Here is a 24,335-nt window from a genome sequence, read left to right on the forward strand (position 1 = left end):
TGGAGAACAGTATGGAGGTTCCTTAAAAAACTAAAAATAGAACTACCATATGACCCAGCAATCCCACTACTGGGCATATATCCTGAGAAAACCATAATTCAAAAGAGTCATGCACCAAAATGTTCATTGCAGCTCTATTTACAATAGCCCGGAGATGGAAACAACCTAAGTGTCCATCATCGGATGAATGGATAAAGAAGATGTGGCACATATATACAATGGAATATTACTCAGCCATAAAAAGAAACAAAATTGAGCTATTTGTAATGAGGTGGATAGACCTAGAGTCTGTCATACAGAGTGAAGTAAGTCAGAAAGAGAGACAAATACCATATGCTAACACATATATATGGAATTTAAAAAAATGTCATGAAGAACCTAGGGGTAAGACAGGAATAAAGGCACAGACCTACTAGAGAATGGACTTGAGGATACACAGAGGGGGAAGGGTATGCTGTGACAAGGCGAGAGAGAGGCATGGATATATATACACTACCAAACGTAAGGTAGATAGCTAGTGGGAAGCAGCCGCATAGCATAGGGAGATCAGCTCGGTGCTTTGGTGACCGCCTGGAGGGGTGGATAGGGAGGGTGGGAGGGAGGGAGATGCAAGAGGGAAGAGATATGGGAACATATGTATATGTATAACTGATTCACTTTTTTATAAAGCAGAAACTAACACACCATTGTAAAGCAATTATACTCCAATAAAGATGTAAACAAATAGAAATTAAAAAAATAAAATGCATCATGCACTCTGCGTGAATTTGTCACTGGCCAAAAACAAAAAACAAAAAGAAACAAACAAAAAACAATGTACAAATCTTTAAACACCTATATCAGTAAAGAATGTTTTCAAATCTATAATCTGAGCTTCCAACTTAGGAAAGTAGAAAAAGAGCGAACTAAATACAAAGGAGTAGGAAGGAAATAATAAAGATTAGGGAATCAGTGCAACACAAAACATTAAAAGTAGAGAAAAATCAATGAAACCAAAAGCTGGTTCTTTGAAAAGATTAACAAAATGGCAAACCCTTAGCTAGACCAACCAAGAAAGTAAGAGAGAAGACAAAAATGACTAAAGTCAATAATTAAAAGGGAGGCATCATTACTGACCCTATAGAAATGGAAATGATTAAAAGGGAACATTAATTATAACTTTAGGCCAACAAATGAGAAAGCTTAGATGAATGAACAAATTCAAAGGAAGATATAAATTAACAAAGCAGTCTCAAGAAGAACAGCTGAAAAACCTGTAAGATATAGAGGCTGAATTAGTAATCAACAAACTGCTCACAAAGAAAAGTCCAGGTCCAGATGGTTTCATTTGTGAATTCTATCAAATATTTAAGAAATAATATCGACCCTGCACAAACACTTTCAGAAAATAAAGGAGGAGGGAATATTTTCCAACTTATTCTACTATGTCATTATTACACCAAAACCAAAGCTAAGGAAAGACATCGCAAGAAAAGAAAACCACAGACCAATATCCCTCATGAAAACAGACACAAAAATCCTTAACAAAATATTAGCAAGCTTAATCCAGCAACATATAAAAATGATTATCATGATACACTTATAAGTGTATTTATCCCAGGAATGAAAGATTGTTTTCACATCTAAAAATCAATTAGTAAAATATGTCATGTTAACAGATTAAAACTTTAAACCACATGCTCACTACAGTAGGTGCAGAAAAAGTAGTACAAAAAATCCAACACCCATTCATGATTTTCAAAAAATCCTCAAATAATTAGGAATAGAAGGGAACCTCCTCAACGTGCACGTGGTAGGCACCAAAGATGCCTGCATCCTACACCCTAGGATCTGTGAAAATGTCTCATGGTAAAAGGAACTCTGCAGATGTGATTAAGTCACTGATTATGCAGGTGATCCCAATGTAATTTACAAGGGTCCTTATAAGAAGGAGGAAGAAGAGTCCGAAACAGTAGGAGAGGTAGGATGGAAGTAGATGTTGGAGTAATGTGAGGAAGGGGCCATTAACCAAGCAATGCAGGTGGATTCCAGAAGCTGGAAAAGGCTCTCCTAGAGAACCCCAGAAGAAATGCAGCCCTGTGGACATCTTGATTTTAGGACTTTTGACCTCTAGAACTGTAAGAGAAAAATTCTGTGTTGCTTTAAGCCATTAACTTTATGGTAATTACAGTACCCATAAGACAGTAATATACTGCTTAAGAGCATGCACAAAAACCCTAGAGGTAAGATCATAGTTAATGGTTAAAAACTGAATGTTTTCCCCCTTAGACTGGGAACCAGATAGGAAAGGAAAAAATAACCGTCTTTATTCATAGGCAACATGATTGTCTATGTAGAAAATCCTAAAGTATGCACTGAACTACTATAGCTAATAAAAGAGTTTAGTCACAGAATACAAGATGGATATACAACTGTATTCCTATATATTTACATGTAACAATCAGAAAATGAAATAAGAAAAATTCCATTCATAATATCCTCAAAATGAATAAAATATTTAGAACTTAGTAAAAGAAGTATATATAATCTGAAAAATTCAAAACATTGCTGAAATAAATTATAGAAAATCAAAATAAAGGAAGAGGCATTCCATATTCATGGATTAGAATATTCAATATTATTAAAACAGCAATTTCCCCAAATTGAATTACAGATTCAACACAATCTGTATAAAATTCCAGCAGGCTTTTTTTGTAAAAACGTTGACAAGCTGCTTCTAAAATTTACATGGAAATACAAAGGAACTAGAATAACCAAAGCAATTTTGAGAAAAAGGAACAAAATTGGAGGAGTTACACTATCTGATTTTGAAACTTACTATAAAGGTAAAGAGATTCAGAGCATAAGGATAGGCATATATACAGTGTACGCATATAGATCAATGGAATCAACATGAGTGTCCAGAAACAAACACTAACATTTGTGATCAACTGATTTTTCTACAAAAGTGCCAAGAAAATTCAATGGGGAAATAATAATCTTTACAATTAACAATGCTGGGACAATTGGACATCCACATACAAAAATATGAATTTTGATTCCTTATCTCACACAGAAAAATTAACTCAAAATTAATAATAAATGTAATTGTAAAGGCTAAAACTATTCTAGAAGAAAACATAGGAGAATATCTTTCTGACCTTGAATTAAGCAAAGATTTCTTAGATATGATACCAAAAGCACAAGTCATAAAAGAACAAATTAATAAATTGAACTTCATTAAAATTAAGAACTTTTGTGCTTCAAAAAACACCATTAAGAAAACAAAAAGAAACAGACTGGAAGAAAATAATTGCAAAGCATATATCTTGTAAAGGACTTGTATTCAGAATACATAAAGAACACTTACCACTCAATACTAAGAAAACAAACAACCCAGTCAAAAACTGGGTAAAAGATTTGAATAGACATTTCATCAAAAAAAGACATATGAATGGCTCATAAACACTTGAAAAAGTGTCAAGATTATTTGTTACTACAGAAATTTAAATTAAAACTACAGTCAGATAACAGTACACACCCACAAGAATAGCTGAATAAAAAAATATGCAATAGTAAGTGTTAGCAAGGATGTAGAGAAGTAGGAACGCTCATACATCACTGATGAGAAAGTAAAATGGTGCCTCCATTTTACTTGGAAAACAGTTGGAAACATTGGAAAACAGTTTGGCAGTTCCTCAAAAGTTTATACATAGAGTTACTGTATGACCCAGAAATTCTATTCACTCAAGAGAAATGAAAACATATCCACACAAAAACCTGGACATGAATGTTTACAGCATTGCTCATAATAGCCCCAAAGTGGAAACAACCCAGTGTCATCAAGTGGTAAAGGGATAAACAAAATGTGGTATATCTATACAACGGAAAACTATTTAGCAACAAAAAGGAATGAATTGCTGATACATGCTACAACATGAGCAAACTTCAAAAACATCATGCTACCTGAAAGAAGCAAAATTTCAAAGATCATATATTATAAGATTCTATTTATATGAAATATCTAGAAATGACAAATTCGTAGAGACAAAGGTTTAGGGTAGACATGGGAGTAATTTACCACAAATGGGTTCAAGGGAATTTGCAGTCATGGAAAAGTCCTAAAATTGGATGTAGTAATGATTGATAATGCAAAAAATTTAGTAAAATGCACCTAATTGAACACAATAGGTGAATTTCATTATATGTAAATTATATACCTAATAAAGCTGTTTAAAAATTAAGAAAAAAACCTATTCAGTTTCACAAAATGTTAGAATAGAAAACAGAAAATATACATTAAAGAACAATTAAATGAATGAAAATATATACCATATTTACATTCCAAGATTTGAAGACTCATACTATAAACAAGTCAATTGTCCTTAACTGATTTTCTTGATGGAATCTCAATCAAAATCACATGAGAGGGCTTCCCTGGTGGCGCAGTGGTTGAGAGTCCGCCTGCCAATGCAGGGGACACGTGTTCATGCCCCGGTCCGGAAAGATCCCACGTGCCGTGGAGCGGCTGGGCCCGTGAGCCATGGCCGCTGAGCCTGCGCATCCAGAGCCTATGCTCCGCAACGGGAGAGGCCACAACAGTGAGAGGCCTGCGTATAGCAAAAAAAAATATGATATATATATATATATATCATATGAGAGAGAGAGTATATTTGTGTGTGTGTGTGTGTGTGTGTGTGTGTGTGTGTGTGTGTGTGTGTGTATGTATACGTAGAACTTGACAAGCTGATTCTAAAATTTGGAAAAGCAAAGTGCCAAAAGTAGATAAAACTCTTTTGAAGAACAAGGTGGAAGGAATTGTTCTTCTGCTGTACCAGGTATCAAGACATTAATACTGATATTGTAGTGATATTGATTTTGTAATAGCTAAAAAGATCAAAGGCATGAAAGTACCCAGAAGAACATCCATGCATATATGAATACCTGATATACGACAGAGCTAGACATACAATAACAGTGCGTGGACAACATTTTCAATGTATGGTATTGGGATAGATGGTTATCTATATGAAAAAAAAGAAACTGGAATCCTTACTTCATATTATACACATAAATCATCAATTTAATGACTTAAATGTAAAAGGAAAAAAATCATAAAGCTTTTAGAATAAAGGACAATATTTTCCTGAGTTCATGTAGGGGAGGATTTATTAATCAAAGTACAAAATGCACTAAGGAGAAAGGAAAAATTAATAAACTTTATTACATAAAAATGAAGAACTTTTGGGCTTCCCTGGTGGCGCAGTGGTTGAGAGTCCGCCTGCCGATGCAGGGGACGCGGGTTCGTGCCCCGGTCTGGGAGGATCCCACGTGCCGCGGAGCGGCTGGGCCTGTGAGCCATGGCCGCTGAGCCTGCACGTCTGGAGCCTGTGCTCCGCAACGGGAGAGGCCACAACAGTGAGAGGCCCGCGTACCGGGAGAAAAAGAAAAAAAAAAAAAAGAAGAACTTTTATTCATGAAAAGAAACCATAAAGGCAGTGAAATGATAAGCCAAAGAATGGGAATAGACAATTTCAACACATATAACCAACAAAGAGCAAGTATCCACAATGATAAAGAACTTTTTTAAATTTATAAGAAATGCATGTAAGATTAGAGATGAAGTTTGGAGATAAGACTATTCATGACATATAATCACAACACTTTTCTACCTCCCTCTTCTCTGTAGCAGTACTGAAGGTAAGTAGTTATCATTGAGATCTGCCATATCTACCATAGGGCTTTGGGGCTGAACTACTGCTTTGATGCATACCTAGAGTGACCTCTGAAACAAGACTGCATCTGGACACAGATAAAAACAGATGGAAAGACATTCATGCAGGAAACAGACATTTCTACATTTGCTAAAAGGGCAAAAGAATTGAACGGCCATTTCACAAAGGAGGCTATCCAAATGGTCAATAAATGTCTGAGAAGGTTTCCAACCTCATCAAGAAAATGAAATTAAAATCACAATGAAACAAACAACATAGACCTGGACTCCTGAAAAATATCAATGTTCTGAAAATCAGACACACAGACAGATATGTGCAGGTGCATGCACACACGCATGCACACACACACACATGCAGAGTCAACAGAACTATTCTAAAGCAAAGTAAATGCAATGTGTGATGCCTGATTGCATCCTGGATTTAAAATTGAGAAATCTAATTACAAACTCTATGTTAGATAATATTAGTGTGATAATATTAAATATCTTAAGATCATAATACTGTGATAATATAGGAGACATTTTGTATTCTTAGGAGATACATAATCAAGTATTTAGGAGTAAAACTTCTTAATGTCTCTTACTTTCAAACAGTTTAGTGATAAACCACGCACACACACAAACACACACACACACACCATTCTCATGTAGATGAAAAGAGATGTAAAGCAAATGTTGCAAAATGTCAACAGTTGTTGAATGTCGGTGAGGGGTATGGATGTACTATTCTTTCAATTTTTCTCCATGTTTGAAATTTTAAAAATAGAAGGCATGGAAAATAACACTTTACTAAAGACTAAGAAAATAAAAAGCAATATAAATGAATGCTAATTATTAAGAAAGGGAAGAAAGAATACAATGAAATATAAGCAAATACCCATCAGATTAGAGTCTGACAATACGCAGCATGGACAAGGATATGGAGCAACCTGAACCTTCACACATGGTTGGTGGAATTTTAACTTGGGACAATCCCTTTAATAGATGTAAAGAGAGTTTACATCTATTAAAGCTGAAGATGTGTGAACTCTTCACCCCTCAATTCCACTCCTAGACCCTGAGAAACTCTTGCACATGTGTCCCAGGATACATGTACAAGAATGATCACAGTAGCAGCACTGATACTTATACCCACACAAATGGAAACAACTCACGTGTCCAACCACAGTAGAATGGATAAAGGTTGGTATGTTCAGATAAAGGAATACTATACTGCAATGAAGAGGAATGAACTATGGCTACACATTTCAATATGAATAAATCTCAAAAATATAATGTTAAGTAGAAAGAAAGACCCAATAGAATACATATTGTAAAATTCATTGGTATAGTGCTTAAAAACTGGTAAAACTGAACACGGTTTAGTGCTGTACGTATGGGTGGTAAAAATACAAAGAAATACATAGAAATTACTATCACAAGTCTGGACACTGGTTATATCTGATGGGCAGGGGGTTGTGATATCATTTTTTTTTCATAGTTACAATTTTTTTATTTATAGTTGATTTACAATATTGTGTTAGTTTCAGGTATATAGCTTCAGATTCTTTTTCATTATTGGTTATTACAAGATATTGAATATAGCTCCCTGTGCTATATAGTAAATCCTTGTTGTTATACATAGTGGTGTGTAGAAGTCAATATCCAGCAAAAATTATCCCTCAAAAGCGTAGGAGAAATAAAGATTTTCTCAGACAAACAAAAACAACTTACTCTGCAAGAAATGTTAAAAGAAGTTCTTTGGGGAGGAGGAATATAATATAGGGGCAAAACTTAGATCTACATAAAGAAAGGAAGAGTATTAAATAAGCAATAATATAAGGTAAAATCAAATATTATTTTTCATTTTCTTAGTTGATCTAAACAATAAGTGTTCAAAATAATAATAGTAACAATGCGTTGTGTGATTATAGCATAGGGGTAAGTAAAATTAACAGGGATTGTGATTTCTGAAGGGCATATGGCGACTCTTGGAGTATTAGCAAGGTTTTATTTATTGATCTGACTGAACATATGTTTTAAGTACTCTTTGTTATGATCCTTTTCATTATCCCTTCCAAATTTATGTCCACCCAGGACGTCAGAATGTAATCTTATTTAGAAATAGAGTATTTGCATATATAATTAGGTAAGACGAGGTCATACTGGATTAGAGTGGGCCCTAAATCCAATGACTGGTGTCCTTTTAAGAAGACCATGTGAAGACTCAGAGACACAGACACACAGGGAGAATATCATATGATGATAGGAGCAGAGACTGGAGTGAAACATCTATAAGCCAAGGACTGCCAGCAACCACTAGAAGCTAGGAGAGAGGCATGGAACAGATTCATCCTCACAGCCTTGCCAACACCTTGATTTGAACTAGCCTCCAGAACTGTGAAAGAATAAATTTCTGTTGCTTTAAGCCATCCAGTTTGTGGTTTTTTGTTACAGCAGCCCTGGCAAACTAACACCTAAAACTGTAGAAGTGGTTTTGGAATTGGGTAATGGATAGAGGCTAGAAGAATTTGAGGTGCTTGATAGCAAAAGACTAGTTACCTTGAAGAGACCATTCGTAGAAATATGAATTTTTTTTCTTGAGATTTTTTTTAACATCTTTATTGGAGTATAATTGCTTTACAGTGCTGTGTTAGTTTCTGCTGTATAACAAAGTGAATCAGCTATATGTATACATTTATCCTCATATCTCCTCCCTCTTGAGTCTCCCTCCCACCCTCCCTATCCCACCCCTCTAGGTGGTCACAAAGCACCGAGCTGATCTCCCTGTGGTATGTGACTGCTTCCCATTAGCTATCTATTTTACATTTGGTAGTGTATATATGTCCATGCCACTCTCTTACTTCGTCCCAGCTTACCTTTCCCCCTCCCAGAAATATGAATGTTAATAGTAGTTCTGGTGACTGCTCAGAAGGAAGTAAAGAGGACAGTAGAGAAAGCTTCTATCATCTCAGAGAATACATATATCATCATGAACAAAATGCTGGTAGAGATATGAACATTAAAAGTGCTTCTGGTGAGGCCTTAGAAGGAAATGATGAACATGTTATTAGACACTGTAAGAAAGGCAATCTTTATCATAAAGTGGCAGAAACTTGGCTGAATTGAGTTCTGCTGTTGGGTCGAAAGTGTAACTTATAAATGATGAACTTGGATATTTAGCTGAGGAGATTTCCAAGCAAAGTGTGAAAGATGTAGCTGGGTTTCTCACTGATGCTTATAATAAAATGAGAGAGGAGAGAGTTAAATTGAGTAAATATCTGCTTAAAAAGGAATCAGCACTTGATGATCTGGAGAATTCTCAGCCTACCTAGACAGCATGCTCTGGAAAAAGGGCCAATGGTGTGGCTGGACAAACTTTCACTGAAGAGATTAGGTGTGTGACGCATGGATCAAATCAACCACCTCAGAAGCCAGGAATAGACAAGGGGTTATCCAGAAAGGATCTGTGAAGAACCCTCATATCTAACCGTGTGGATCTCTTGACATACACAAGAGACTGACAAGGTTTTTAAGGATTTTATACCAGCAGAAACAGTGCCAGCCTGATGTAAAAGTGACAGAGACAGAGTAAAATGAAGGAAGGTAAAATGAAGTCACAAGTGCAAAAGCCAGAGAGGGTGGGGCTGCAGCTGCCCTGGTAGGCTAAGATGGTAGGGCTGTCCCAGAGGACCCAGAGAGCAAGGCTATCCCTGGCGTCAGAAGACAGAGCGTTGAAGCCAGAGCATTACTCTTAGGTCTTGAAATCTAATGGAATTTGCCCTGCTGGGCTGCTAACTCGCTTTAGAACAGTAACCCCTTTATTCCTTCCTTTTTGCCCTTTCAGAATGGGAATGCCTACCCTATGCTTGTCTCATCATTGTATTTTGGAAGCAGACAACTTGTCTAGTTTCATAGGTCTCTGGACAGAAAGGAATTTTGCCGTAGGATGGAACATACTCAAGAGTCTCACTTACACCTCATTTAGATGATTTAGATAATGAGATTTTGGACTTTTTGAGTTGATATTTAGATGAGATTTGGGACTTAGACTTGATGCTGAAATAGGTTAAGACTTTGGGGGATGTTGTGATGAGGTGAATGTATTTTGCACGTGAGACAGATATGAATTTGTGGAGGCCACAGGGCTGACTATACTGGGTTGAATAGTGTACGCTCAAAATTCATGTCCATCCAGCACCTGAATATGTGACTTTATTTGGAAATAGGGGGTTGGCAGACGTAATTAGTTAAGATGAGGTCATACTGCATTAGGATGGATCCTAAATTCAAAGACTAGTGTCCTTAATAAGAAGGCTATGTGAAGACATAGAAACATAGACACACAAGGAGACTGTCATGCAATGACAGAGGCAAGAACTGGAATGATGCATCTGCAACACCAAGGAATGCTGGCAATCACCAGAAGCTAGAAGAGACAAGGAACTATCCTCCTCTAGAACTTCGGAAAGAACATGGCCTTGCCAAAAACTTGATTTCAGACTTCTAGCTACCGTGAAAGGATCAATTTCTGTTGTTCTAAGCCACTAGATTTGTAGTTATTTGTTATGGCAGCACTAGAAAAATAATACAGTGATTTTAGAAAAGTCTTCCAAGAAATTTTATTTTATATAGAGAAGGAAAAATTATTGATACACACAATATCAATGAATCTCAAAAATATTATGCTGAGTTAAAGAAGCCTTACACAAAGAATATATAGTGTATGGTTTTGGTTATCTGAAGTTCTAGAACAGGCAAAACTAATCTATAGCATAAAAAAATCAAAACACTAGTTGCCTCTAGGAGAGTGGGATGGGAATTACTGAGAAGTATGGTGGAACTTTCTGGGGTGAGGGTAATCTTCTATGTGTTAATAAGGGTTAGGTTACACAAATGCAGTGGTGTGTTGAACATGGCCCAATGATTGTGTGCATCACTTCCCGACTCCATGTTCAGTGATAACACATTGGTAGCTTGAAACTGGCCATGGTGGGAATGTGTACATCACGAAAACTGGCAAATGATACATATAAGAGTCTCTTTTTCTGGAGAGCTGGCTGTTAAACATTTACCAACACATCACTACAAAGATGTATACATTGGTTAAAAGTCAGCAAATGAATACTTAAGATGTGTGCATTTCATTGCATGGAAATTTTATATCAAAAGAAAAAAATGTAAATATGTAATTCTAGTCAACAATATGTATACTGACATATTTAGGGGGACATATATTTACACTGGCAATCTATTCAAAATACATCAATAAAGTAAGATGGTTTGATAGATGGATAAAGGGATAGACAGATGTGATAAATAAGTAAAATATTAATGTTATAATCTAGTCAGTTATCACTGGGTGTTTGTGATAAAATTCTTTCAAATTTTCTGTGTTTAAAATTTTTCATTAAATATTGGAAAAATATTTTCCCATTTGGATATCAAAAATATTAACATATGTAGTTTAATCCTATCTTTTTTAGGGCTTCAATTTTTATACTTCATTTTTAAACCAATTGCTACTCGTTATGGTATATAGTGAAGGCAGAGAATCTAAACGTACTGTTTGCTCAAGTAGCAAAACAACTGAAGGGCATTTTTTGTTTTTATCATTTTTTAAAGATAGTTCATGGTAGGAGTACATACACCATGGACACTGGCAAATGGTACAAATCATGTTAAAATCTTGAAAGGAAAGAATACTGGGGATAGCTGACTAAGGTCCCTGGGGAGATAAGAGGGGTAGGATCCAGCACAAAGGAATAAAGATTAACCTTAGGCAGAAAGGATGTCCCTAGCACTGAGTTGAGACTGAAGAAAATGATAGCTAAGATATGGAAGTTATCAGAAAGTCAGGCAGAAAGTGGATGAAGGTTCTTACTGATGGCATTGTTTTCTTTGAAATAGGAAAGAAGACTATCTGCTAAAAATAATGAAACAGTAGAATAGGAAAGAGTAATGAAGATCTAAAATAGCATTTATAAGGAATGAAATAGCTGACCAGGGACTAGGAGGTAGATTGCTGAAGAAAGAAGAAGGTTCTAGACAATACCAGCAATGAGGAATTTGTAGAGGCACTAATCAACAAAGTTATACTATTTTTCTCTAGTAGTGCTCAAAAGCCATGAATAAATAAATATATAAAGAAGGCAATTAGTTGGATTGATTCTGGGTAGAGGATTTGCTGGGTGGGTATGATACGCAGACAAGGAAGCAAGGAGAATGATTCAGTGGCAAGAACTTGGGTAAATAATGGATGATGGAGTCTAAGTGAGATGTGGAAGGAAGAGGAGACAGGAAGGGGATGACAGATTGGGAAAAAATTAAAAGGTCAAGGAACTGGAGATTTCAACAGGGTTGAAGAAATGGTAAAATGAGTGTAAGAGAGTTGTGAGAGTCAGAAGGATAAGAGAAAGGTTGTGGTTAAGAGTAGTATACTGCAGTTTAAGATTTCAGAGGAAGTATATTTCCAGAGATAATATATGTTGTTTTCCCACTGATTTAAGTTTAGAAAATGGGATATGTATTACACACACACACACACACACACAGAGTTATCTCAAGATATAGTAAAATCACACTTAAAAAGGCAAAAAATCTTTTCAAATCACATATATAAATGCCATGATCAAGAGCACAGACTTTTATGTAAGAACAGACCTAGATTTAAGTCCTAGCATGGTTATTTAACAACTGACCTTGAGAAAGTCACTTATCCCCTCAGAAGCTCAATTTCATTAATTGTAATACAGCCACTACCTTATAGGGCTAAGGCTGAAATGAGTTAATGTGCAAAATGCTTAGCATAAGGAGTAGCACAAATAAGCCCTCTATTAGGAATTGTTTCCAGGTAAGATTAAGTAAGTACACTTTTGCCTCTCCCACTGAATACAGCTATAAAACCTAGAGAGACTGCATGGAGTACATGAAGACAATGAAAACTACAAAGCAGCAGTTGGAATAGGTAAGAAACTTAGAATTTGAAATAACAAAGAACTCATGCCCAGACACAGCATAATCAAATTGCTGAAAAGTAAACAGGGTAAAAAACAAGTAGAAGAATAAAGAGAAAACGTTTAAAAACACATACATTTATGGTTAATTGATTTTCTAAAAAAGTACCAAGACAGTTTAATTGGGAAAGGATCATCTTTTCAATGAAAAGTGGCAGGACTATTGGATATCCATGTGCAAAGAGATGAATGTAACCCTAACCTTACACCATATGTGTAATTCAGAAATTAATTCAAAATGGTTCATAGACCTAAATGTATGAGGAGCTAAAACTATAAATCTTCTAGAAGAACACATATGAGGAAAATCTTTGTGATCTTGGGTTAGAAAGAAATCTTAGTTACAAGACCAAAAGCAGAAGTCATAAAAAAAATTAGACTTCACCAAAATCACAAACTCTCAAGCTTCAGAAAATGCTGTTAAAAAAGGGGACGTCAGTGAAAATGACAGAGTTAAGAACCTCTTGGGGTTTCCCTGGTGGCACAGTGGTTAAGAATCCGCCTGCCAATGCAGGGGACACGGGTTCAAGCCCTGGTCCGGGAAGATCCCACATGCCGCAGAGCAACTAAGCCCGTGTGCCACAACTGCTGAGCCTGTGCTCTAAAGCCCACGATCCACAACTACTGAGCCCACGTGTCACAACTACTGAAGCCCACACACCTAGAGCCCATGCTCCACAATAAGAGAAGTCACCAAAATAAGAAGCCCGCACACTGCAACGAAGAGTAGCCCCCCTTGCTGCAACTAGAGAAAGCCCGCACGCAGCAACAAAGACCCAGCACAGCCAAAAAAAAAAAAAAAAAAAGAACCTCTTAAATTTCTCTTGCCATAAAAGCAATGAGAACACTGGCAGAAATGTCAGAATCAACTTTTTCAGAACTCTGAAAACCAACCAATCTTGGAAACATTTATTGAAAAAACATAGCTGGATATCAGTAAGAATAATAAGTTTTGTGGCATTTTAACTTGCCTTTTTCTCATCCCTTTCTCTCATGTCGGTAGTAACCTTGAAGACCAACAACCCCAAATCACAGTGAAACCGGCAGCCTGGCAACCGCTGAAGAAGAAAGAACAGAGTTGGAGTTCCTTTAAAGCCCCATTCCCAGAGAACTGTCATTACTTGATCTGTCTAGTGGTTCCCTGGAAGATCACACAAGCAACATTCTCTTTATCTGACTCAGCTCAAAATTCATCCAGTGCTAACAGCCTTTTTCCCGAGACCTTCTGTCAAAAACAATCAGAGGCAGTTGTTGAATTTTCTGGCTAGCTGAGGTGGTGTAGCTGAGACAAACAATAGGTTAACCAAAAAGCTTAGAAGGAAATCCTAGGGAATAAAATGTCCTTAGGGGGCTCTGAAAAGCTCCGACATATTTCTAGGAATCTAGAAGGCCATGCATGTGCACAGGACTGTCCACATGGCCAGAGCTTTGTGTGTGCTCAGGAAAGACCTGAAAAATCTGTAAGCTCTCACCACTGACTAATATTGAGTTTCTGCGCAAGCAGGGAGTAAAGGCTACAATGGAGTTATCAACTGCTTAGCTGACTGTTGAAGATGTCTTCAGCTTACACACAAAGTCCATTGGTACTGGGAAATCCCTCAGCACTGGGAAAAGTACTAGTTCTAGACATAATTAAAACATTGTGTTAAGTTAAAGAAGGCCATATATTATACAATTCCATTTATATGCAATGTCCAGAATAGGCAAATCCATAGGGACAGACAGTAGACCAGTGGCTGCCTGGGCTGGAAGTAGAAACAGTGACTGAGAACAATCTCTGGGGTGATGAAAATGTTCTAAAATTAGACTGTGGTAATGGTTGAACAACTCTGTTAAATTTACTACAAACCACTGAATTGTACATTTAAAATGAGTTTTATGGTATGTAAAATACATCTCAATAAAGAAGTGAAAAAAAAGGACCCACCTACATTCTTTAAGAAACTCGCTTTTTTCAAAATATGAAACTCACTTTCAAATATAACAATATAGATAGGATAAAAGTAAAATGGAGAGAAAGCAATTCTGGAATGTTGGAGTAAGGACCTCTGAAAATCTGCTGCTCCATAAAAGCAAAAAGAACACCAGCAAAAGTTGTCAAAATCAAACTTTTGATAAGTCTGGAAATTAAGTAAAGGCTTGCAACAATATGAGGAACAGTTATTCAAGAAAAAGAGCTGAGTAGCAGTCAGAATAGTAAGATTTGTGGCACTTTAACTTCCATAATCCCATTTCCCTCTCTCCAGTTTTTCAGTAGCCACTATGATAGTTGTGAAAAACAGCAGCCTAACTGACACTAGAGGAAGCAGAGCAGTTCTGGTGCTCCCCAAAAGCACCATCCTCAGAGAACTGTCACTGTTTGACTTTCCTAGCACCTCAATGAAAAGCTACACTCCAAGGGTTTGTCTTTGACTTGGTTCATATCTCACTCTGTGGAACAGCCCATCCCTAGATCATGTCAAAACCAATCAGTGGGGCTTGTTTAACACTGCAGCTGCTTGAGATGGCATTATCAGTTGGAGCTAACAAGAGGCTGACAAAAAAAAAAACTTAAAAGGAAACATAAGGAATACGAAACGTAGGGAAATCACACTTCCTGCTTTCAAAATATACTACAAAGCTATGGCAACTAAAACAGTATGGCAGTGGCTTAAAGACAGATGTATGAACCAGTAGAAAAGAATAGACACCCCAGAAATAAACTACACATGTATGGTCAATTGATCTTTGACAAGGGTGCCAGGAATACACAATGGGGAAAGGATAGTCCCTTCAACAAATGGTGAAAAGTGGATATCCTTGTGAAAAAAGGGAAACTGGACCCTTATCTTATGCCATTCACAAAACTCAATTCAAAATGGATTGGGCTTCCCCGGTGGTGCAGTGGTTAAGAGTCCGCCTGATGATGCAGGGGACACGGGTTCGTGCCCTGGTCCGGGAAGATCCCACATGCCGCGGAGTGGCTGGGCCCGTGAGCCATGGCCGCTGAGCCTGCGCGTCCGGAGCCTGTGCTCCGCAACGGGAGAGGCCACAACAGTGAGAGGCCCGCGTACCACAAAAACAAAACAAAACAAAACAAAATGGATTAAAGACTTAAAAATAAGACCTGAAACTCTAAAACTCCTAGATGAAAACACAGGGGAAAAGCCTCTTGACATTGGTATTGGCAATGATTTATTGGATATAACCTCCAAAACATACGTAACGAAAGCAAAAACAGAGAAGTGGGACTACGTCAAACTAAAAAGCTTTAGCATAGCAAAAGAAAAAATTAACAGAGTAAAAAGGCAACTTATAGAATGGGAGAAAATACAGTTGTCTCTTTAACAACACCAGTTTGAACTGCACAGGTTCACTTAATGCAGATTTTTTTTTTCACTAAATACATACTATAGTACTACAAGACCTGTGGTTGGATGAATCTGTAGATGTGGAACCATGGATATGGAGGGCTGAATATAAAGTTATACATGGATTTTTGACTGCTCGAAGGGTCAGTGCCCCTAAGCCCTGTGTTATTCAAGCGTCAACTGTATTTGCAAACCACATATCTGATAAGAGGTTAATATCCAAAACATATAGGAGACACCTACAACTCAATGGCATAAAAATAAAACCTGATTAAAAAATGGGCAAAGTATTTGAATAGACACTTCTTCACAGAAGATATATGAATGGCCGATAGGTATATGAAAAGGTGCTCAACATCACTAATCATCAGGGAAATGCAAATCAAAACCACAATGAGATATCATCTCACACCTGTAAGGATGGCTATTATCAAAAAGATAAGAGATAACAAGCGTTGGTGAGGATATGGAAAAATGGAATCTTTGTACACTTTGGGTGGGAATGTAAAATAGTATGACTGCTATGGAAAACAGTATGAAGGTTCCACAAAAGATTAAAAATAGAAATACCATATGATAAAGCAATCCCACTTTTGAGTATTTATCCAAAAGAATTGAAATCACAAATATCAAAGCCAAGAGTGTAATGGTCGTTGCCAGGGGAAAGGGGAAAATGGGGAGTTACTATTCAATGGTTATAAAGTTTCAATAATATGAGATGACTTAAGTTCCAAAGATCTGCTGTACAACATTATGCCTATAGTTAACAATACTGTATTGTACACTTAAAAGTTTGTTAAGAGGGTAGATCTCATGTTGTATTCTTACCACAATTTAAAAAAAAAAGAAAGAAAAATAGGGAATGAGATATCCATAGGGGGCTTTGAAATGTTCAGACATATTCCTGGGACTCTAGAAGGTAAGGTACACGTGCAGGGCTATCATATGCCAAGGAAAGTGAGGGCCTGAGAAGTCACTAATCTCTCACTTATGACTGATCTTGAGGCTCTGCATAAGCAGGAAGTGAAGTTGAAGACCGAGTTGCAAACTGGCCGCCTGAGCACTGAAGGAGTGACCCAATACACACAGACATACACACACACAGATACACACAGACACACACACACAGACACAGACACACACAGCGCCTTGGTAAAGGCTGGTAGAGTTCTTGATTCAAGACATTTAAGAAAAACTCTCCAATCATTAGTGGGCCACTATGCTAACTGGACAGAGACTTCAGTGGCTTTACATGACAAAGAATTCAAAATTGACAGAATTGGTCCAGGAACATCACTAAACAAACAAATAGCAACAACAACAAACACTGGGTGGGGAGGGGTTGACTGATTTTCAGAGTTGTCACATAATATCATTTTAAATGTCTAATTTTCAACAAAAAAATTATAAGACTGTAATGGACTGAATATTTGTGTCCCCCCAAAATTCGTATCTTGAATCCCTACACCTCAGTGTGATGATAAAAGGAGATGGGGATGTCTGAGTAGTAATTAGGATTAGATGAGGTCCTGAGAGTGAAACCCTCAGGAATGGGATTAGTGCCTTTATAAGAGTCATCAGAGCTTGGTTCCTCTCTCTGCTCTCTACCATGTGAGGATCCAACAAGAATTCAGCAGTCTGCAACCCAGAAGAGGGCTCTCATCGGAACCTGTTCATGCTGGAACCCTGATCTTAGATTTCCAGCCTCTAGAACTGTGAGAAATAAATATCTGTTGTTTATAAGTCACCCAGTTTATGGTACTTTGTTATAGCAGCCTGAGATGACTAAGACAAAGACACTGAGAAAAACAAAACGAAACCCCCCAAAACCAAGAAAGTATGGTCCATACACAGGAAAAAAGAAAGAGCTGATAGAAACTCCCCTGAGGAAGCACATTGGGCTTCTCAGGAAAAATCTTTAAATCAGTTATCATAAGTTATTCAAACAGTTACAGGAAATCATTTTATAAAGAAATAAAAGAATATTTCAGAATATCTTACCAAACAGAGAATAAAAATAAAGATAGAAGTTATAATAAAGAATCAAATAGAAATTTTCGAGTTGAACGGTACTATAACTGAAATGGAAAATACACTTAAGGAGCTCAACAGGAGATCTGAGTTGACAGAAGAAAGAATCATCAAACCTGAAGATATGTCAACTACCTCATCTGACGAAGATTACTAAATTTGAGGAGCAGAAAGAAAAAAGAATGAAGAAAAAATAATAGAGCCTTGGGGACGTATGGGAGACCAGCAAGCATACCAACACATGCATAATGGAATCTCAGAAGAAGAAGGGGTAAAAAGAATATTTGAAGAGTTAATGGCTGAAAGCTTCCCCAAATTGATGAAAAACATTAATCCATACATCATAGAACCTCAACAGACTCCAAGTAGGATAAACATGAAGATACCTACGTGGAGTATGTCCAAAGAGACACTAAGACAAGTAGTCAAACTGTCAAAAGCAAAAGATGAAAAACGGATCTTGAAAGCAGTGAGAAAAAAGAGGTTCACCATGGACAAGGGGTCCTGAGATTATTAGTTGACTTCTCAATAGAAATTACAAGGGGCCAAAAGGCAGTGAGATGACATATTTTATCTGCTAAAAGAAAAAGATTGCCAACCAAAAATTCAATGTCCAGCAAAAAACTATAGTTTAAAACTAAAGGAGAAATTAAAACATCCCAAGATAAACATAAACTGACAGAGTTCACCAGTAGAAGATCTGCCCTATGAGAAAAACTATAGGGAGTCCTTCAGACGGAAATAAATGGACACTAAACAGTAACTCAAATTCACACAAAGACACTAGTAAATTTGACTACATAGGTAAACATTAAAGACACTATAAACATTTTTGTCCTTGTAACTCTTGTTCCATCTGACTTAAAAGATAACTGTGTAAAGCAATAACTATAAAACTCTGTTGGTGGGCTTAAAATCTAGAAAGATGTCATTTGTATGACAATAATAATACAAAGGAAGAAGGAGAGAACAGAGCTAAAAAGGAACAAAGTTTTTTAATATTATTGAAATTAAGTTGGCACTTTAATACAAATTTGTTTAAGCTAAGGTGTTAATTATAATTCCCAGGGCAATTACTAAAAGAGTAACAGAAAGTAACAGAAGCAACAAGTTAATTAAAATGACATACTGTAAAAACTTATTTAACATGAAGGAATAAACTGAATAATAGAGGAACAAAAGATACAAGACATACGGAAAATAAATCGCAAAATGGCAGATGTAAATCCTACCTTAACAACAGACTCCACTTAAATGCATTAAATATAAATTAACACTCTACATAATTGGAAGAATGGATTAAAAAATGATTTAAAAAAGAAAACATGATCTAACTATTTGCTGTCTACAGGAGACACACTTTTTTTTGGTTTGTTTTGTTTAAAAAAAAAAGGTTGAAAGTAAAAGGATGGAAAAAGATATTCCATGCAAAAAAGAATCAAAGTAGAACAGGGTACAAGAAATTTGAGTCTCCCTTTTTTCCTTGGTAAGTCTAGCTAAAGGACTGTGAATTCTGTTGATCTTTCCACAGAACCAACTTTTGGTTTTCTTGATTTTCTCTATTTTTTAATTATTTTTTTCATTTATTTTTGCTCTAATCTTTATTATTTCCTTCCTTAAGCTTGATGTGGGTTTAGTTTGCTCTTCTTTTTGTAGTTTTGTTTTCATTAAACTTTATTTTTTTAGAGAAGCTGTAGGTTCACAGCAAAATTGAGGGGAAGTTACAGGGATTTCCCACATGCTCCCCTGCCCCCACACATGCTCAGCCTCCCTCATTATCAGTATCTCTCACCTGAGTGGGACATTTGTTATAAATGATGAACCTACACTGACACATCATAATCACCCCAAGTCTATAGTTTACATTACCATTTACTCTTGGTATTGTATATTCTGTGGGTTTGGACAAAGATTTGTAGTTTCTTAAGGTGGAAGTTTTGATTATAAATTTGAGACTTTTCTCCTTTATTAATATGGGCATTTACAGCTTTAGGTAGCCCCTTAAGTACTGCTTCTACTGCATTCCTTAAGTTTTGTTATTTTTTTTTCATTCATCTCAAAGTATTTTCTAATGTCCCTTTTAACTTCTTTTTGATCCCTTGGTTATTCAGTAGAGTGTTGTCTAATTTCCACATATTTGTAAATTTCCTAAACGTCCTTCTATTATTGATTTCTAATTTCATTCCACTGTAAATAGAAGTGGTGAGAGTAGACATCTTTGTCTTATTCCTGGTATTGGAAGGAAGATTTCAGTCTTTCACCATTAACTATGATGTTAATTATTAACACAAATATATGGTCAACTGACTTCTGACAAAAATGTAAAGGCAAGTAAATGAAGAAAGAATATTCTTTTCAACAATTGGTACTGGAATAATTGGACGTTCATAAGCAAAAAAGTGAACTTTAACATAAACCTCACACCTTATGTAAAAAGTAAGTCAAAGTGGATCATAGATCTAAATGTAAAATATACAACCATAAAACTGTTAGAAGAAAATAAAGGAATAGGGCTTCCCTGGTGGCGCCGTGGTTAAGAATCTGCCTGCCAATGCAGGGGACACGGGTTCAAGCCCTGGTCCGGGAAGATCCCACATGCTGCAGAGCAACTAAGCCCGTGTACCACAACTACTGAGCCCATGCTCTAGAGCCCATGAGCCACAACTACCACGTGCTGCAACTACTGAAGCCTGCATGCCTAGAGCCTGTGCTCTGCAACAAGAGAAGCCACCACAATGAGAAGCCCGCGCACTGCAACGAAGAATAGCCACTGCTCGCCGCAACTAGAGAAAGCCCATGTGCAGCAACGAAGACCCAATGCAGCCAAAAATTTAAAATAAAAATAAAAAATAAGGTTTAAAAAAAAGAGAAAGTAAAGGAATAAATCCTTTTTCATAATCTGGTATTAGACAGAGTTCTTAGACATAAAAAAAGCACAATCCATGAAAGAAAAAATGCGTAAACTGGACTGTATCAAAATTTAAAATATTTGCATTAATGCAAAAAAATTTGTACACTGAAAACTACAATATGTTGCTGAAAGAAATTAAAGATACAAATAAATGAAATAAATGCAAAGACATTCCATGTTCATGGATTGAAGACTTAATATTGTTAAGATGTCAGTACTGCCCAAAGTGATCTACAAATTCAAAGCAATCCTATCAAAATGCCAATGACGTTTTTTGCAGAAATAGAAAAATCCAGGAATTCCCTGGTGGTCCAGTGGTTAAGACTTAGTGCTTTCACTGCCGTGGGCCTGGCTTGGATCCTTGGTTGGGGAACTAAGATCCCACAAGCTGCCCGGCATGGCCGAAAAAAAAAAGAAAAAAGAAAAAGAAAAATCCATCCTAAAATTCATATGGAATCTCAAGGGACCCAAAGAGTTAAAACAATCTTGAAAAAGAAGAGCAAAGTTGGAGGTCTTACACTTCCTGATTTCAAAGCTTACTACAAATCTACAGTAGTTAAAACAGTGTGGTACTGGCATAAAGACAGACATACATACCAATGGAATAGAATGGAGAGCCTAGAAATACACTCTTTCATTTACAGTCAAATGATTTTCAGAGAGTATGCTAGGACCATTCAATGGGGAAAGGCAGTCGTTTCAACAAGTAGTACTGGAAAAACGGGATATCAAACATGCAAGAATGAATTTGGACCCTTTATATCATAAACAAAGTTAACTCAAAATGGATCAAAGACCTAAACATAAGAGCTAAAACTATAAAACTCTCTGAAGATAATATAGGAAAAAAGGTTTATGACATTAGATTTGACAGTGATTTATTGGATATAACACCAGAAGCACAGGGAACAAAAAAAAAATTGACAAATTGGACTTCATCAAAAATAAAAACTTTTGTGCATCAAAGGACACTATCAACAGACTAAGAAGGCAACCCACAGAATCGGAGAAAATATTTGCAAATCATATATCTGATAAGGGAGTAATATCCAGAATATATAAAGAACTGCAACTCAACAACAAATAAACAACTCATCTAAAAAATGGGCAAAAGACACCCTTGTACATTGCTGGTATGAATTTAAAATGGTATAGCCTCTATAAACAGTATGGTGGTTCCTCAAAGGATTAAACATAGAATTACCATATGATCCAGCAATTTCACTTCTGTGTATATATTCAAAAGAATTGAAGGTAGGGACTGGAACAGATAGTTGTATATCCAGGTTCACAGCAACATTATTCACAATAGCCAAAAGGTAGAAGCAACACAAGGGTCTATTGACAGATGAATGGATAAACAAAATGTGGTAGATACATACAATGAAATAGTATTTAGCCTTACAAAGGAAGGAAATTCTGATACATGCTACAACATAGATGACCTTGAAGACATTATGCTAAGTGAAATAAGCCAGACACAAAAAGACACTGTTATGATTCCACTTACATGAGGTACCTAGAGGATTCAAATTCATAGAGACAGAAAGCAGAATGGGGGTTGGCAGGAGATGAGGGAAAGGGAGAATGGGGAGTTAGTGTTTAATGGGTAAAAAGTTTCCATTTGGGAAGATGAAAAAGTTCTGGAGATGGATGGTTACAATTGTTGCAGAACAATGTGAATATACTTAATACACTTAAAAAATAGTTAAAATGGTCAGTTTTATGTTAGGTATATTTTACCACAATAAAAGAAAGTTTGCTCTGCAAAAGACACTGTTAAGAGAATGAAAAGGCAAGCTACACACTGGGATAAAATATTTGCAAATCATATATCCAACAGAGAATTGTGTTTAGAATACATAAACAACTCTCAAGAGTCATCAGGAAAAAATTAACAACTCAGTTAAAAAACAGCAAAAGATTTGAACTGACACTTTAGCAACAGGATATAAGGATGGCAAATAAGCATATGAAAAGATGTTCAACATCATTAGCCATTAAGGAAATGCAAATTAAAACTACAATGAGATAAGACTTCACAGCTATTAGAATAACTAAAATAAATACCAACAATACCAAATGCTGACAAAGATGTAGAGCAACTGGAACTCTCATACATTGCTGGTGAAAATGCAAAATGGTTCAGCCACTCTGGAAAATGGTTTGGCAGTTTCTTATAAAGTTAAACAAACACTTACCATATGACCCAGTAATCCCACTCCTAGATATTTACCTTAGAGAAATAAAAATTTTATGTTCACACAAAAGCCTGTACAAGAATATTCATATCAGTATTATTCATAATCACCACAACCTGGAAACAGCCCAAATGCACTTGAATGGGTGAATGGATAGACAAACTTTGGAACATTCATACAATGGAATGCTACTCGGCAAAATGAATGATACACACAACAACTTGGATGAATCTCAAAGGCACTATGCTGAGTGAAAGAAGTCACTCTCAAAAGATTATATATTGTATGATTCCATTCATATGACGTTCTCTAAAAGACAAAATCACAGTGATGGAGAATAGATCAGTGATTGCCAGGGATTATGGGTGGAGTTGGGAGTGACTATCAATGGATAGTATGAGGAAGTTTGAGGGCCATAGAGCTGTTCTCTATCCTGATTGTGGTGGTGGTTACATGAATCTATGTGATTTACACGATTTACAATTCACAGAATTGTACACATAGCCCCCCCCAAATAAACAGGCAATTTTATTTTAAGTTCATTTCAAAAGTAAAATATTAGCTATTATATCATCATCAATAGTTATACGTTACTGATTAATAAAAGTATTCAGAATTAGTTACAAAATAGGATCTAAAATTCATTAAGGTCATTTTATGTCTGGTATAATAACTTAAAGGTATAGAGAAAAATATCAACAACACTAAATGTAAAAGCTTTATTACAACTTCTACTAACTCCTCTCTTTAATATTCTGTATCAGGATAATATGCTCCCTGTGGATCATGTCCTATAAACATTGTCATATACTGAATATGGAATTAAATAAGAACTCAACTTAGAAGTCTGGGACCCTAGGTTACATTCCTAAATCTAACACTGTAAGAAAACTCTCGACTTGCCTTTTGTGCCTAATTTTATCTTCCTCTTCATTGAGGTCATGTACTTGTCTGCACTTGTCTTTTTGTGGTATGCTGTGAAGGTGTAAAGCAAGGAGTTTCAAAGATAGGAAACAGAACAGATTCATATACCACCCACCCACCCCAAATACCAGGTACTGCTTTAAGTGATTCACATGTATTACCTCTCTTAATTCTCCTAACAACCCTAAAACATAGCTACTATTAATATTC

General features: G+C 36.3%; 1 protein-coding gene across 2 annotated transcripts in view; it reads right to left on the bottom strand.

Annotated features, from left to right (window-relative positions):
* RBM41 (RNA binding motif protein 41) overlaps window positions 1–24,335 on the bottom strand; it is a gene marked incomplete at its 5' end in the record, with an annotated part of 69,627 nt that overhangs the window by 38,656 nt on the left and 6,636 nt on the right. Inside the window, one exon of one of the 2 annotated variants that reach the window (XM_082864634.1) lies at window positions 24,105–24,176. The exons of the other annotated variant lie outside the window; for it this stretch is intronic. Coding sequence (XP_082720760.1) covers window positions 24,105–24,176 — 72 coding nt within the window. The remainder of the gene's footprint in view (window positions 1–24,104; window positions 24,177–24,335) is intronic. 2 annotated transcript variants of the gene reach the window in all.

Source organism: Leucopleurus acutus (assembly GCF_964270905.1).
Source record: "Leucopleurus acutus genome assembly, chromosome: X".
Taxonomy (NCBI): Eukaryota; Metazoa; Chordata; class Mammalia; order Artiodactyla; family Delphinidae; genus Leucopleurus; species Leucopleurus acutus.